This window comes from Populus trichocarpa, chromosome 18 (genome assembly GCF_000002775.5).
Source record: "Populus trichocarpa isolate Nisqually-1 chromosome 18, P.trichocarpa_v4.1, whole genome shotgun sequence".
Classification (NCBI taxonomy): domain Eukaryota; kingdom Viridiplantae; phylum Streptophyta; class Magnoliopsida; order Malpighiales; family Salicaceae; genus Populus; species Populus trichocarpa.
The window spans coordinates 10,566,283-10,584,489 of NC_037302.2; the positions used below are offsets into that span (position 1 = coordinate 10,566,283).

Below are 18,207 nucleotides of genomic sequence, written 5' to 3' on the forward strand. Positions count from 1 at the left end.
ATTTATGTTGTGATAAACTAAATAATTCATGCTTGCTTATAGTTTTAAGAAGCATAAACAATAGATTTTCCTTGTGCATCTAATTTTTTCATAACACTCTTGGTATTATAAACTAAACTTGCTCACTAATTGAGAATTAAAATCACAAGATAAAATAAAAAAAATGATGACACAAAATCAACCTGGCTCGACAACAACATATAATTGAGAAAATAAGACTGTAATTGAGAATTCTTGTTAAGTGTAGGATATATAGATATTACATGGAAAAAGTGAAAGAAGAATTTGATTGAAATATGTAATTTAATATGCTACTCCACTTTCTTATTACCTATTGTTAGCAACTATGCTGGTTTGTCAACAATATTAAAGTTTTAATAAATATTAATAATATAAATAATATTTTTTTTATTTTAAAAAAAATATTTTTAATATAATATATAAAAACAATCCAAAAATATTAAAAAAATTAATTTTAAATATTTTTTTTCAAAATTTATCTAATTAAAACGCAACATCGGGTTTATTATAATATCCAAAGTTATATGTCACATCATTCAATTATGACTTAAAGAAAAATTAGCTAAAACAGACTTGATGTTCGGTGTTATGCTCAGGTGCCATTTAAGAATTAACATGGTCCTCAATATGTTATTTCCCCTCGTCTTGTCTGAGCCATCCTATTTATTTTTATATTTTCAAAAAATTTTCAAAAAATTTATTTATTTATTTAATTTAAATTAATATATTTTAATATTTTCAAATCATTTTGATATATTGATATCAAAAATAATTTTTTAAAAATAAAATGATATTATCATAATATATTTCTGAATAAAAAACACTTTGAAAAATAAATAAGCTTAATTGATATTATTCATTAAATAATTTTATGTGACAGAATTAATTACTATCAAGTTTTTTTTATTTATATATTCAGATTTCTTCATTATTTTGATTGACGAATCAAAAGTGGTCCACTGTATTTTATAAATATTGCATACTAGCTAAATAAATATAATGTAAGTTTCATAGAAACTATTTGCGTATGAGATTGAGCTAGATTGTTTAAGTAATAGCCTTATAATAATAGTTTTAAGTTTCAAATATTTAAATAAATAAATAAAAAAACAATTCTTACAATTCTTGGTCATTAAAATTCTTACAATCCAGAGATAAAAAAAACTAATTGTTTTTAAAAAAATTTAAACTTTTGAATATATTTAAGGAATTAAAAAAACTCAAAATGCTCAAATAACAAAATTAAAAAACATTCTAAGCCACTAAAGTTCTCTAAAAATTATTCTTGTAATAAATTATTTTGAAGATGTTAAACAAATAATAAGATTACAAAACAACACAAATATTGAAATTCAAAGAAATCATAAACAAATAAAAAAAACTCTAATATTCACAGCCATTAAATTCTATTTAAAAAAATTCCAAAAATATTTAAGATAAAAAAGTTATAAACTTATCAAAAATTAAAAATTTAATAACATTTTCGAATAAAATTATAATTTTGTCAAATTAAATTTTAATTTTATGACAAAAGGCATTTCAAATAATTTGATTTCTTTATTTTTTTTCAAGTGTTTCTATTTCATAAATGAATTACGTGGCTTAACAATAACAAGCATCATTTTATCACACTTTCTGATAATGAACAGCCTACGAAATTGAGATTTACATTACTTTATTATACATACAAAACTACTAATTTATTGAGCTTGGTGCCTGAAATAATACGGATCTTTTAATGTGTACGGGCACGTTCCTTGGAATAAGATCCTTTTTCTTTATTTTTTTTTTCTTGTATTTGAAAAAATATTAATAAATTAAATATTTGATAAATTCTCAAAAATAAGTAATGAATATTACTTTATAATTTTAATATCTTATCTTCTGTTTTGAATAAAAAATGACATGAACATCACCATTTTTCATTACAAATCTTCAAATGTAATTTCAAAGTTCTCGATTGTTAAGTTTGAAAGTATAAATAACTTACTTTAAAAATTATTATTTTAATATATTTTCAAGTAAAAATTATTTTAAAAAATAATTTATACGGCTATTCTAAACCCCCTAAATTTATGAACAACTTGCTTTAAAAAATCATTTGAAGGAAAATATATGGATTATGATAAATAAATAAAAAGCAATTGAATTTCAGATTTTACTTCAATGAAGTTGTGTTGCTACTCAGCATTCTTACACATACTTTAAAAATAAAGACATTGGGATGACATGATGAGGAAAAAAAACAAACAAAAGATAATATTGCAACAGATTCTAAATGGTATGGGGGAATCATTGTTTCCCCACACACAAAACATTGTGGATTATAACAATGATCCACAGAGCTTTTCTTTTTCTTTTTTTTTTTCTAACTTTTCCTTTTTTTTTCAAATTTTTTTTTTCAACTTTCCTATTTTTTCTTTTTTTTTCATTTATTTTTTCTTTTGTTTTTTTTCAAAATTATTTTTTTTGTTTTGCTTTTTAAATATTGACATGGTTAAAAAATTTTCTTTGTAATTTGTTTCTTTAAAATACTGTGGATTGCTGCAATGTTTTTCCACATAATTTTTCTATTTTATTTCTTTATTTTTCAAAATTATATTTGTCGATTTTTTTTTAATATGGAGCTGATTGAGAATTTAGTTTTGTAATTTTTTATCTTTTAAACATCGTTGATTGCTACAGTGTTTCTCCGCATGGTTTTTTTTATAATTTTATCCGGAATTATCTTTTTTTATTTTATTTTTTAATATTGAGCTGGTTAAAAATTACAGTTACAATATGTGAGGAAAGCACTGTAACTTTTCTCGAAAATTACTGTTGATTGTTACAGTGTTTTTTCCCACATGGTTTTTTTCTATTTTTGTTATGTTTTTCCCTAAAATTATATTTGTCAATTTTATTTTTTTAATATTAAGCTGGTTAAGAATTGCAATTACAAGTAAATACAAGTTTTTCCTCACAAAACACTATGGATTGATACATTTTTTCCTCACATGGTTTTTTTCCAGTTTCTTTTGTGTTTTTTTTGTAATATTTTTTTCCAAAATTATTTTCGTCGATTTGATTTTTTTTAATATTGAGTTGGTTAAAATTTAACTTTATAATAAAGCTTAATCATGTGGGGAAAGCATTGTAGCTTTGCTTATAGAACATTGTGGATTGCTACAGTGTCTCTCCTCATAGTTTTTTTTATATAATTTTTTTCAAATTATCTTTTTCAATTTTATTTTTTTAATATTGAGTTGTTTGTGAATTATAATTACAAGTCATTACAAATAAGGCTAAATCATGTGGGGAAGCACTGTAGCTTTCATCACAAAACACTGTGAATTGCTACAGTGTTTCCAACATGATTTTTTTCTTTTTTTGGTGTTTGTTTTGTTATTTTTTTTTTTCTGAAATTGTCTCTGTTGTTTTTTTTTTAATATTGAGCTGATTAAGAATTTAAGTTTGTATTTTTTTTCTTTAAAACACTGTGAATTGTTGCAGTGTTTTCCTATGTGATTTTTTTATGATTTTTTCCAAAATTATTTTTGTCGATTTTTTTTTTGAATATTGAGTTGGTTAAGAATTATAATTACAATAAAGCTAAATCATATGAGGAAAGCGTTGTAGTTTTTCTCACAAAACACTGTGGATTGCTATAATATTTCTCTAAATGGTTTTTTATTTTATTTTATTGGAAAAAGTGCTATAGTTTTCCTCACAAAACATTGTCAATTACTGCAATGTTTTTTCTCATGGGTTTTTTCCTTCCAAAATTATCTTTGTTGTTTTTTTTTTAATATTAAGTTGGTAGAGAATTTAGCTTTGTAATTTTTTTTGCTTTTTATTAACTGAAAAGCTAAATCATGTGGCGAAAGCACTGTATTTTTCCTCACAAAACACTGTAAATTGCTACAAATCATTTTGTTCAGTCTTTAAGTTTTTGATCACCAACACAACTTTTTTTTTCCGTCATGAAATATTTGCTCCATCATACCTTTAATTTCTATTACTTATCTAGCGTTGGTTCATAATTATAACACTATCAAGTACATTTGTTTTATAAGCCCGCGGCAGCACGCGAGCATGTCATCTCGTCACTTTTATAAGAGGATGATGACTTTAAATGATGATGCAAGCCAAAGCCAATGAGATTGAATACAAAAAATTGTTTAACTATATTTCTTATTTCTTTATTTTAATAAAGAAAAACTATAATTAGAAACTAATCTAGTAGAGGTAAAAAGTAATCTTGCAAATCAAATAGAATATAGAATTTTTAACTTGATTTTAATAGATTACAAAAAAAATAAAATTTAAAGTAAACTAATTTAGATAAAATTTAAGAAAGCAATAAAGAAGTAGAAGAAAAATCTATAAATAAAAGAAAGGATAAAAACTGTAAATAAAGGATAAATTATAGAAAGAAATTATGTATATCATGTTGATTTTCAATAATTGAATGACATATTTATAATGTTATATAATTTAAATTCTATATGAATTATTATTTTTGTCTTTGTAAAAACTATTTATAATAAATAAAGATTTTACATCATGAATTCTAATATAATTTGAATACACGTATACTTTTTGAAAGTCATATGAACCATAACTAAATTGTTATACTTTTTAGTTTAATCTTTTAAGGATTCTTATTCTAAATAGAACGCGATGAACTATTCACTCATGCAAACTCTTATCTTTGTAACCAATTGTAAAAATAATCATAACTTCTAACTCTTCTAATCAATCATGACTTATAATTCTTGGTCAATTGTTTCTTTACTTCTTTAGTTGATTCAAACTTTTTTTAAACTTGGTTCTTGGTTAATTTTAGCATTTTCTTCCTTTTCTTCTTTGTGTAGTCTTAAACTATAGTTTTTTATTTAACCGATAAATGAATATTCATTTCTAGTGTAAATAAAAATTAGATACACTTTTAAATATGCAAGTTATGCTTTTACAACTCTATATCTTGTGATATGAGTGTTTGTGTATTCGTCTTGGAGTATAAAGTTAAATTAATAGATGTTTGGAACAACTTCAATAACCTCGTTTGTTTTTGCGTTTCAAAAGTGTTTTTGAAAAAAATTAATTTTTTTTATTTTTTTGCTTAAAATTACTATGTTTTTGGTGTTTTCAGATATTTTTGACATGCTGCTGTCAAAAATAATTTTTTAAAAATAAAAAAACTTTATTTTAATGCATTTTCGAGTAAAAAATATTTTGAAAAATAACCGTTACCACACTCCCAAACACCTCTTAAATAATTTGATTTAAAATCTTCAATTGCATTTTCATATCTTTTCATGAAATAGTTATTTTTTAAAAAATAACTATCATTTATAATAATAATAATAATAATAAACAAAGTATATGCTAATTTTATCCCTACAAAATTAAAGTTAATTTTCTTATAATAAATTTGATCCAATGATATTATAGATATTAAATCAATCAAGTGTATCATTCTAAATTATAAAAATAAAAATTTTAAATTATATTTGAAATCTCTTACAAAATTGAAATCATTAGTTTGGATTCATAATATTTATTTTTGAAAAATGTTTTAAATCGAAAGTAGGCAACATAAAAGCGGCCGACAAAACAGACCGAAATACAAGAGGAAATATCCCTGTTTCAAGGACACTCTCGTAAAATCAATCCTTTTCCAACCCTCCTTCAAGCTAAATAATAAAAAGATCCACCGCTTTCTCTTTTCTTCTCACTCGAACAAACCTAAAAAGCCTCCTCTCTAATAATCAAATCGCTGATATGGGAACACCTGAAACTTCTCGAGAGCCGTGTCCTGATCGTATTCTCGATGATATTGGCGGCGCTTTCGGCATGGGAGCCGTCGGCGGCTCCGTTTTCCACTTCATCAAAGGCGTCCACAGCTCTCCAACCGGTACAAGGCTTATCGGCGGAACTCAGGCCGTTCGCATGAACGCTCCGCGTGTTGGTGGTAGCTTTGCCGTCTGGGGAGGCCTCTTCTCCGCCTTTGACTGCTCAATGGTTTACCTCCGGCAGAAGGAAGATCCATGGAACTCAATCATAGCTGGCGCTTCCACCGGTGGCTTCCTATCCATGCGGCAAGGACTTGGCGCGTCGGCTCGCTCGGCTATGTTTGGTGGCGTGTTACTGGCTTTGATTGAAGGAGCTGGGATTATGCTGAATAAGGTAATGAGTGCTCAACAGGATATGCCTGTTATTATTGAAGATCCTGTTCCTGCTATGGCCGGTGGGCCTGGTTTTCCTATGGGCCAGCCCCACGCCCAGACCCAAGAGGGTGCATCTGTGAGTGGTTCGGAGTCGGGTTCGTGGTTGGGTGGGTGGTTTGGAGGAGGGAAGAAGAAGGAATCAGAGGCGAGTAGTAGTGGAAGCAAGACTGAGATTTTAGAGAGTTTTGATGCTCCACCAGTACCAAATTTTGAATACAAGTAACAAAAAATGAAAAGGATGAGCTTGTTTAGGGTTCTATCAACTTGTTATTAGGAGGTAAAGATTTTGGAACTTGCGAAGGTCCAAACTTGCTGTACTGGATTGTTGTCCTCTTTAAATCTAATTTCTCTGTTTGGATTATGAAACAGAGTAGCATCAATGTATAATAATTCACTGCCAATTTTGTATTATTTTTAAAGTTTTTGTTGCTGAGATTAACAGTTTTCTGCTGGATGATTATTCTCAATGTTAATGGTTTAACTATGGGAAATAGTATCTCAATGTCATGAGACAAAGCTCTGGCTTGTTGAAATTTGGTTTTACAATAACAGTCTGTATTTGGCTGTGCCTTTATCTTTTAATGTTATTGGCTACTGAAAGATTTTGTGCTATGTGTTTGAATTTGATGTTCTTATGTTTACTTCAATTAGGAGTGCGTACTTTTGTAGCTTCATCTTGTGCCTTTGCAGTGGATCTTAAGGGTCTGCTTCTTTGACTGGTAGGGATATGTGGATTGGAATTTGCTTTCTTTTTTGTAGTTCAGGGCTTCATTGACCCTGTACGAATTCATGATTTTTTTGTGCCTTTTCCTTGTATATGCATTTCCTTGTTGGGTTTCATGTCTATGCATTTGTTCTTGGCCACTTTGAATATAATCTAGTATTGTTGCTCATCTTTCGAGTCTCTTCAGTCATGGAAAACTAGCGATTAACCAACAGCAGTAAATGAACATGTTTATTTGTTTTGTGCTCATTGAAATTGCTTGCATTAGGAAAAGCAAGATGGGGAAAAGGGGGAGGGGAAGACGAGTTGTTTGAGCCACCAAATTAGCTGGAGATACAATATGTTGAGAATGAACGGCGTTAAGTTTGGCTAGCTAGTTGTGCTAATTTATTGACCACAGCAGTCGGAAAATTGGGCAGCTCCTATTCAGAATCCTGTAAGGATTACTTTATACTTGACATTACCTGTTACCTGATTCATTGTTGCTGCCCCATTTGTGTTAATTTTAGGTGGAGGAAAAGGGATGTGTTGTTGACTGCGTTTCCTTTTGATGGGTTTGCAATTGTTAGTATACAGGATTCATAACCCTCTTAACATAATTCATTTGCGTTAATGTCATTTTATTGCTTGTATTATAGCTACTTGGTTACTGGGTATAAGTTTGGTATGATTGCTCCTCTCTATGTTGGTCTACTTCTGCATGTGTCATGAAATGTTTTTTTGACCGATATTTGTTTGTTGAATGATGATGCAATCGATGCCCTTGTTTTTCTTCCACGCTGCAAGACAAATTCAGGCTATATGGAGCCATAAATATGCACCGTTGGTACAGGCTTTTCTCCCAAAATTGTGCTTTTAATGACTGCTTTGTGCTTCCACTGAATGTCTGTTTGTTTCCAGGAAAATTGTTTGTTTTTGAAAAGTGATTTTTCAAAAAAGTATTTTCTGATGTTTGGTAGTGTTATAAAAAATAAATTAAAAAACACTTTCCAGTGTTTGGTTATGTTATGTAAAATGAACTGGAAAATAATTTATTAATGAATTAATTTTTTTTCAAGTTTATCTAATATATATAAAATATTTAATATAAATATTTAATCACTTACAATAAAAGAATGAAATCTAAAAAGTATAATGATGAATTTTTTTTTATTATATGCTATATTCATATATAGCTTATTTTATAAAATATAACTATATATGTCATGTCATATTATATAGAAATAAGCTTGTGAAATATTTTTTAAGTAAAACCTATTACCTATTACAATAGGTTTCATACGAATTTGTTTACGCAATATCTATCACCTCGATTCAAAATGCTGTTAATATAGAATTCTCGTTGAGCAATTGCATTTATACTTGGTTCTCTTGATATATAAATTGTATTTCTTTCTTGTTCAATAATAGCTACCCCTGTAGCTATCACAGTTACAGCTGCTCCCATACATGCTGCATGAATTATCTTACTATCCATAACATGAAAGTGAAGTTTTCTGATAACAAAACCTAAAAATTTAAGGAAATAAATATTAAAAAAAACATATAAAATACTTCCACAATTAATACAATAAATTATGCTGAAAGAAGCGGACAATGTATAATAGTTATGGCAATGATATCTGATTCCCTAAACAAACAAGGTCTTAAAATATATTATTTAAGACCATAACATTCAATTTCTCGATGATAAAACCGTTTTGAAAATTATACATTTCATAAGTTCACAACGATCAATAGACATTGCGCAATGAAATCCATATAATTACCGGCATAGTCACATAAATTTATCCATATATAACAAATATAATCAAACACTAATCATAAATTAATCAAAGCAAAATAAAACACAAATTTATGTTTATTAGGGTTCTGTTATAATTTTGCTGTTCCCATCCCATTATCCCATTCCCCAGCCATTCCCCTCACCCTATCGGTTTTTATAATTCCCCATTTCCCCTATTACAACCAGTTTCTATAATTCCCCATTTCCCTTGTTATATTCATTCCCCATTTCCCCTGTTATAACCGGTTTCTATAATTCCCCATTAACATTCCCCAATTGCACTGTTCCCATTCCCCTCTCTTCTCGGTTCCAGTTCCCCCAATTCCCCTGTTCCCATTCCCCTCTCCCGGTTCCAGTTTCCCCAATTCCCCTGTTCACTCTCACTCTCGGTTTCTCCTCCTCTCCCCCCGGCTACTTGCTCTGGTAACGCTGTGACTTGACAAAAAAAAAGAGCAAGGGTTGACAGAAAGTATATGGTGGCCGGATCCCGGGACAGGGAGGGGCTGCTTCACAGTAAAGTTCACAGAAATCTCCCCTCCTCGTTTTGGCCTCTCTCTGTTAACAGAAATGCCCCCCTGTTTTGCCTCTCACTGTTCACAGAAATCGCACCCCCCCATTTTGCCTCTCTATGTTAACAGAAATGCCCCCCTGTTTTGCCTCTCACTGTTCACAGAAATCGCACCCCTCCCATTTTGCCTCTCTCTGTTCATAGTTATCTCCCCCCCGGTTTTGTCTCTCTGTTTGGTTAGAAATTCCCCCTTGTTTGGTTAGATGATTTGAGCTGCCGATTGTGATTCATGAAGAAGAAAACAGTCATGGAAAAAATGTGTTTTTTGTGGGTTGTTTGATGAATTTGGTTAGTTTTAACTGTGGAATGTGACGAGATAAGATGAAGAGTTATGGAAAAAATATGACAATAACAGATTTATCAATAATATCAAAGGATTTATGCCATAATTTTTACAGATCTACGAAGAAGAAGATAAAAACATAAAGGAAATAAAAGAGAAAAAAAAATACCTGAAATTAATTGGTCCAGAAAAATGTTTTGTTCCAGAAAAATGCTCTTGTTCCTGCTCAGCTTCCAATTGATTTTGAAGAAAAAGAGACTGTGTATTTGAGAAAATGAATGGAGCTGAAAAAAAAAGGAAAGTGTTTTCCTTTCTTTAACAGAAGGAAAACACTTTCCCTTGGGAACGTTGCTTTTTTTAGTTTGACTGGAATTCAGTTTTCTTTGACTACTTTTTCATATTGTTACCAAACATGGAAAAACAAGGAAAGTGACTACTTTTTCATATTGTTTACAGGAATTCACTTTCCTGTAAACAAACACGCCCTAAGTGTGTTTGAAGTAGTTTTTGTGGTTGTAATTTTTTTAAAAATTATTTTATAAAAATATTTTTGATTGATGTTGATTTGATATTTATATATGTTTGGTTAAAATTGTGGTTAAAATTAAGATTGAATAAAAAATAGTTTAATGTATTTGGTTAAAAATACTTTTCAAATTAAAGTTATAAAATAACTAAAAAAAATAAATATTAATATTAATGATTTTTAATTTAAATATTGTAGATTTAACTACAATATTTATATAAATAAAATCAATATTATATATAACCAATCAATCTATAAAATCAATTGCATATATAATAACATCATTTTCCTTAGAGAGTGTTGTCTATATTTACCTCTCTATTTTTTCTTAAGAACGAGATTTTTTTTTGTTTCATTTACGTTGTCGGCATCTTTGAAAGATATTTTACACGTTTTAATCTTCATAAAATATTTTCTTCCTCAGACTTTATATAATGATTTAATTGATGGAAAATACTTTGCTTTGATTTATTTTTCTAAGAAGAAACAAACATGGTAAAATGTGTAATTTTACGTGTAATAAATATTTTTTTAATTAAGAGTTTGATTTGGTATTTAAAAAGTGTTTTTAAAAATTTTTATTTTTTTTAAATTCATTTTTTTTATAATTTTAAATTATTTTAATATATCAATATTAAAAATAATATTTAAAAATAAAAAAAGTTATTTTAATATATATATATATATATATATATTTTTTTTTTTTAAAAAAAAAATACTCAGAACCAAATCCAGTCCGAAAATTTCTCTGATGTTTATAGCCAAAGAAAAAATAAAATTAAGCCGGCCTAATTTAACTGTCCTGTCCTGTCCTGTCCAAAAAGCCCCCAAAACTAAACAGATTTACAGATCCTGGACAGACCAAAAGCTACTATCATCACCAGATATTATAGACATTTTGATATTCGAGGACATGCGATGCGACTGTCACTCTTACTTCTTCCACACGCTCTTCCCTGTAACTCTCACAACCTTCCCCTCTCCTCTCTCTCACTACTCCACCGCACCATGGCCGCCGCCGCCACCACCAACGTCGAGCCCATAAGCCCATCAAACACGCGCGTGGGTTGGATCGGAACTGGTGTCATGGGCCGCTCCATGTGCGGCCATCTAATAAAAGCTGGTTACAAAGTCACCGTCTTCAACCGGACCCTTTCAAAGGCCCAACCCTTAATCGACATGGGAGCTCGCCTGGCTCAATCACCTCTCGCTGTCGCTTCCCAATCCGACGTCGTCTTCTCCATCGTCGGCTTTCCCTCCGACGTCCGCAGCGTCCTCCTTGACTCCACTTCCGGCGCCCTCCCAGGACTCCGCCCCGGCGGCGTCCTCGTCGACATGACCACATCTGAACCCTCCCTCGCCGCGGAGATTTCAGCAGCCGCCACTATAAAGGACTGCCACTCCGTTGACGCCCCCGTATCCGGAGGCGACCGGGGCGCCAAGAACGGTAGCCTCGCAATTTTCGCAGGAGGAGATAAAACAGTCATCGACAGGCTAAGTCCCCTATTTGCCCTCATGGGGAGGGTTAATTACATGGGTGCCACCGGGAAAGGTCAATTCGCAAAATTGGCAAATCAAATAACGATAGCATCAACAATGGTTGGATTAGTAGAGGGAATTATTTATGCCCATAAAGCTGGATTAAATGTTGAATCTTATTTAAATGCAATCTCAACCGGGGCAGCAGGGTCAAAGTCACTTGATTTATATGGGAGTAGAATTTTAAAGAGGGATTTCGAAGCTGGATTTTATGTCAATCATTTTGTGAAAGATTTAGGGATTTGTTTGAAGGAGTGTCAAAATATGGGACTTGCTTTGCCAGGATTAGCTCTGGCCCAGCAGCTTTATTTGTCTCTTAAGGCTCATGGTGAAGGGAATTTAGGCACTCAAGCTCTTATTTTGGCTCTGGAGAGGCTTAATAATGTTTCTCTTGAGAATTTGGCTTCTTCCAATTCGGCTGCGAATTAGACCGGTAACATTATTGAGGTGTGAGGAATAATTGTAACTACTACGTAGTCTTTGTTATGAGTGTTTGGATTATGATGTTAAGGTTATGATGTTTTACAATGTGTTCTTTTGAAACTCTGCTATACTGTTATACTGGTTGGCATATGATGTTTGTAGAAATGTGTTTTTCGGGTTCTGTACTCCCCTGCTTTTAGAAACTAGGAAACTTGGCTTGGTGAAATGGCAGGTTTTGCTTAGGTTTTGCTATGTTTTATCATTCATGCCCTTAACAAGCTGTTATCTTGACGGATCAAGCTTTTGTCTTGTGAGTTGATGATGGTTGAGGTGCCATAATTCCATGGTGTGACATAAAATCTTATCTAATAAGATTTCTCTGGAATTTCTCTTATTATTCACGATAGCAAGCTTATGAAAGAACCTGCCTGATTTTCGCTTGTTGCGTGTAGTCATTGGATATCATAACGAATACGGACTTGTTAAATTTCAATCATCTTATTGGAAAAGAGGTTTAATAGGAGAAATTTCTAGGATAATTCTGTGTTTTTTTTTCAATGACCGTGCCTCACAGTTTTGGACGCAGAAATATTTGTAGTAGCCTCTATTACAAATTGTCGTCTCAGACATCATTTGCATGAAACATGATTTTTGCTGGAAAGAAAAAAGGTTGTCTCAAACATCATGCAGGAACTGTTTGTGTTCACTGGTTTCCTACTGCATCAAACAGTACTGCTTCTAGATCGATTTTGAATAACTCATAGGTCTTCGAAGAAAATGAAGATCTTTTCTCGTGCATAAATGTTGCAGTATACTCTCTTGAAGAGTCCGTCAGATGTCTTTCTGTATGGTTTCTTCTCTGAGTAAAAAGCTTTATTAGTCATCTAATAACCTGCTGTTCAAAGTTAGTTTCTCAGCCGCCTTCAAAGCACGCTAAATGGTTATTCTCTTTTCTTCTTGAAGAGTCCCCCCTCACTCTCGAGTCCACTCTCACTCTCGAGTCTCCTAGCTGAGTAGGAATGCCATCTCTCGCAGAGAGGAAAATGGTCGGGTCCCAGGACTGGGACCCAATGATGCTTGAGTTAGTATTAAGGAATGATTGGGACCAAGGTTCTTAAAAATGTATTTTTGACAGGTACAGAAAATATAAAATAAACTCGGATCGTAAAAACATATCGTAAAATTATAAGGAATTTTAAAATATATTAAAAAAATAAAAAATTCATACTTCAAATAAAAATTCGTTCGGAAGTCTTGTTACTTATTTCTAGAGCAATTACTTTATAGACAGTATATATATGCAATTCACTCATTGAATAATTGAAGATGCATGCACTTACTCAAAGTTAAATCGCATCAAGCAAACTGAAAATAATAAATTCTATTATGGTTTGAAAGAAAACCAAGTTGGATATAAAGTAGAGATCGATGAACAGAGAAAAATCAATAAATCAAACAAACTTTTAATGAAGATGGATATGTATTGTTGTGTGGTCCCGCACCATGTGATGGGGGGACCACCACATTAATTAAGGAGGCAGCTGGCTGCCTCTTTGGTTTAAATTAAATGAAACGGTTACTGTAGATGGCAGTAGCAAATTTGAACAAGAGAGCAGAGAAAAACCGAGAGAAAGAAAGAAGAGGAGGCAGCAGAGCAGTCTGTCTTCTTTCTTCGATTTCCAGTTCGTTCACCGTTGGATCGAGCTGAGATTTGGACAGCAGCTTCTAGACACGTTACTCTTCATTCTGAACGGTTGGATTGAAGATTGGTGGTGTGGAAGCTGGTCGTTTTGACAGAAAACAGGGCTGTCAGTGTTGTGAGCTTTTCTCTAACATTACTCTCTTTAATCTTGTTGTAATCCGAGAATAAGTTGTTCTTGATGATATATATGTTGTAGCCCTTAGTTGAATCTGAGGAAGAACAATTGTGAACCCATTATTTGTGATAGTGGAAGTTTTTAGGTGGACTCCGGTCCCGTGGTTTTTCCCGCATCGGGTTTTCCACGTAAAAATCTTGGTGTTGATTTGTGTGATTGTTGCATTATATTTGTTCATTGTTTGATTCTGTTTTTTACTGCACAAAGAGGGAAAAAGAATTGGGACTTGTGAATTGTGAATTGTATTCCGCTGAATTGATCCGGTTAGTTGTCCCTAGTTTTCCCAACAAAGTGGTATCAGAGCATTTGGTTGTGTAGATTGAATTCTTGTGCAGTTAAAATGGAAAAGGAAGATTCGGGTATGATAAAGCTCACTTCCTCAAATTATTTCCTATGGAAAACAATGATGGAGGATCACTTATATTGCAATGATTTGGCTTTGCCGATTGAATGTAAAGGAATAAAGCCTGATGATATGGATGATGCAAAATGGAATGGACTAAATAGAAAGGCTACCGCTAATGTTAGAAAATGGGTATCTTCTAAGTCCATTAATCATATTTCTCAAGAACATGACTGCTATACAGTGTGGAAGCTGTTAGAAGAAACCTTTGCCAAGGAGAGTGCACAAAACAAGGTTTTTGTAATTAGAGACCTTGTGAATTTGAAGTATAGAGATGGTGAAGATGCTTCGGTGCATATAAATGTATTCCAAGGGTTCTTGAATCAGCTGTCATTGATGAACCTTGAGTTAGCCGATGAAATGCAAGCATTAATCCTATTGAGTTCATTGCCGGATAGTTGGGAGACTTTGGTAGTGTCACTTAGCAATTCTACTCCGAATGGAAAGCTCACTTTGAAAACAGTGAAGGATTGTATCCTCAATGAAGAGAAGAGGAGGAAAGGGACAAGCACTTCCGAGTCTCATGCACTTGTTACAGAAAGTCGAGGGAGAAGTCAAAGCAGGTTCTCTCACGGCAAGCAAGATGGAGAATCCAGCAATAGAAAAGGCAAATGGAAGCCAAGAGGAAGATCTCAGTCAAGGAAGGGTTTTAAATGTTATTATTGTGACAAGCCTGGGCATATGCAAAAGGATTGCAGAAAGTATAAAAGAGATAAAAAGGGTAGAGATGAAGACAAGAATGAAGAGAATGGTACAGCTGCAGTTGTATCTGATGGTGATGTTGCCATTGTGTGTGATGATGGCTGTGTTAATCTTGCATGTCAAGATACCACCTGGGTTGCAGATTCAGCAGCTTCTTACCATGTTACACCCCGACGTGATTTTTACACATCCTACACTGCTGGTGACTTTGGTCAAGTTAGGATGGGAAATCAAGGGATGGCTAGTGTTGTGGGCATTGGAGATATTTGGTTGGAAACCAATACTGGGTGCAAGTTGCTACTCAAAGATGTTAGGCATGTGCCTGATATGCGCCTACATTTAATCTCTACAGGTACTCTTGATGAAGAAGGCTATCACAGTTACTTTGGAGATGGTAAATGGAAGCTCTCCAGAAATTCCTTGATTGTTGCTAAAGGGAAGAAGATGGGTCTCTACATGTCACAAGCCAAGGTGATCAAAGGGGAGGTGAATGCAATTGAAGATTGCTCTACTGATTTATGGCATAAGCGGCTTGGACATTTGAGTGAGAAAGGCCTTGGCATCCTTGCCAAGAAGAACTACCTTCCATTGAAAGGTATGAACTTGAACACATGTACTCATTGTTTAGTTGGTAAACAACATAGAGTTGCATTTCAAAGATCACCTTCACATAGAAGGTCACATGTTCTTGATTTAGTTCATACTGATGTTTGCTCTATGATTGATAAGTCTCTTGGAGGTGCATTGTACTTTGTTAGTTTTATTGATGATCACTCCAGGAAGATTTAGGCCACTTGTTTGAAATCCAAAGATCAGGTGCTTGATGTCTTTAAGGATTTCCATGCCAGAGTTGAAAGAGAAACTGGTAGAAAGCTGAAATGTGTTCGAGCAGACAATGGTGGTGAATATAGAGGTCCTTTTGAGAAGTACTGCAGGGAACAAGGTATCAAGTTGGAGAAGACAGTTCCTAAGACTCCACAGCAGAATGGAGTGGCTGAGAGAATGAACAGAACCATTGTTGAAAGAATTAGATGTATGCTCTCTCATGCAAAGCTACCTAAGTCCTTTTGGGGTGAGGCAATGAAGACTGCAGTTGCCATGATCAACCTTTCTCCATCAGTTCCTCTTGAGTTTGATGTTCCAGATAGAGTTTGGAAAGGAAAGGATGTTTCCTATGCACACTTGAGAGTGTTTGGATGCAGAGCATTTGTACATGTTCCAAGGGATGAAAGGTCTAAGCTTGACAGCAAGACAAAACAGTGTATTTTCTTGGGCTCTGAAGATGATGAGTTTGGCTATAGGTTGTGGGATCCAAAGGAGAAGAAAATTATGAGAAGCAGAGATGTTATCTTCTTTGAAGATCAAACCATTGAAGACTTTGAACTGAAGGAGAAAACAGAGTCTACAACTTTTATTCCATCTAATTCAAATCCAAGACCTACTCCACAGTTACCTTTGATGCCTGCTAATCATGGGGGAGATTTGCAAAATGATGATAATGGTGGTTTTCTTGTTGAGCCATTAGTTGGTGATCATGAATCAACTAATGATGATATTGATGTTATTCCTGAACAGGTTATGCAGGAAGCTCCAGATGAGCCACAATTGAGGAGGTCAACCAGACCTCGCCAACCTTCCACCAAATATTCTCCTCATGAGTATGTGCTAGTTACTGATGGGGGAGAGCCAGAATGCTTTGATGAAGCTATGTCACATGAGAAGAAAAGTGAGTGGTTGAAAGCAATGCAAGAAGAGATGAAATCCTTGCATGAAAACCATACTTTTGAGTTAGTGAAGCTTCCTAAAGGTAAGAGAGCACTCAAGAACAAATGGGTGTTCAGGTTGAAAATTGATGAACATTGCTCACAACCAAGGTACAAGGCAAGATTGGTTGTGAAAGGTTTCGGTCAGAAGAAGGGTATTGATTTTGAAGAAATCTTTTCACCAGTGGTCAAGATGTCTTCAATCCGAGTTGTGCTTGGCTTAGCTGCTAGTTTGAATCTTGAAGTTGAGCAACTTGATGTGAAAACTGCCTTTCTCCATGGTGATTTAGATGAAGAGATCTACATGGAACAGCCTGAAGGGTTTGAAGCAAAAGGTAAAGAGCAGTTAGTTTGCAAGTTGAAAAAGAGTCTATATGGGTTAAAGCAAGCTCCAAGGCAGTGGTATAAGAAGTTTGATTCTTTCATGGTGGATCATGGTTATGACAGGACCACTTCTGATCATTGTGTATTTATGAAAAGGTTTCCAGATGGAAACTTTATTATTCTCTTGTTGTATGTGGATGATATGTTGATTGTTGGCCATGATGCTAAGAAGATTCAGATTTTGAAGGAAGAGTTAAGCAAGTCTTTTGCAATGAAAGACTTAGGACCGGCAAAACAGATTCTTGGCATGAAGATCACACGTGACAGGAAGAAGGAGAAACTTTGGCTATCTTAGGAGAGATATGTCCAAAAGGTACTTGAGAGATTCAACATGAGCAACTCCAAACCGGTTTGTTCTCCACTTGCAAGCCACTTTAAACTAAGTTCTAAACAGTGTCCTTCAAGTGATGAAGAAAGAGATGAGATGAAAAAGGTTCCTTATGCATCCGCAGTTGGTAGCTTGATGTATGCCATGGTTTGCACAAGGCCGGATATAGCTCATGCAGTTGGTGTGGTTAGTCGGTTCCTCTCCAATCCTGGTAAAGAACACTGGTCAGCAGTGAAATGGATACTCAGGTATCTCAAAGGTACTTCTAGTTTCAGCTTATGTTTTGGTAATGATAAACCTGTGTTGGATGGATACACAGATGCAGATATGGCTGGTGATGTTGATTCTAGAAAGTCCACATCAGGATACTTGATGAAGTTTGCAGGGGGAGCAGTCTCATGGCAATCAAGGTTGCAAAAATGTGTGGCATTATCCACTACAGAGGTAGAATATATTGCTCTTACTGAAGGGGGCAAAGAGTTGTTATGGATGAAGAAGTTCTTACATGAACTTGGCCTAGTTCAAGAGAACTTTGTGTTGCACTGTGACAGTCAAAGTGCAATCCATCTCAGTAAGCATCTTACTTTTCACTCTCGATCAAAGCACATTGAGGTTAGATATCAATGGATTCGAGATGCTATGGAGATGAAGTCATTTGTTGTTGAAAA

At 33.3% G+C, this 18,207-nt stretch overlaps 2 protein-coding genes across 2 annotated transcripts; both read left to right on the forward strand.

Moving 5' to 3' along the window:
- The first annotated feature begins 5,705 nt into the window (after positions 1-5,705).
- LOC18107750 (mitochondrial import inner membrane translocase subunit TIM17-2) lies at positions 5,706-6,634 on the forward strand. The gene has a single exon (XM_024589781.2). The coding sequence runs from the start codon at positions 5,788-5,790 to the stop codon at positions 6,454-6,456; it is 669 nt and encodes a 222-aa protein (XP_024445549.1). The 5' UTR covers positions 5,706-5,787; the 3' UTR covers positions 6,457-6,634.
- A 4,365-nt stretch (positions 6,635-10,999) lies between these two features.
- On the forward strand, positions 11,000-12,267 carry LOC7488947 (probable 3-hydroxyisobutyrate dehydrogenase-like 1, mitochondrial). Its single transcript, XM_002324416.4, has one exon. The coding sequence runs from the start codon at positions 11,039-11,041 to the stop codon at positions 12,086-12,088; it is 1,050 nt and encodes a 349-aa protein (XP_002324452.2). The 5' UTR covers positions 11,000-11,038; the 3' UTR covers positions 12,089-12,267.
- Positions 12,268-18,207: the final 5,940 nt, after the last annotated feature.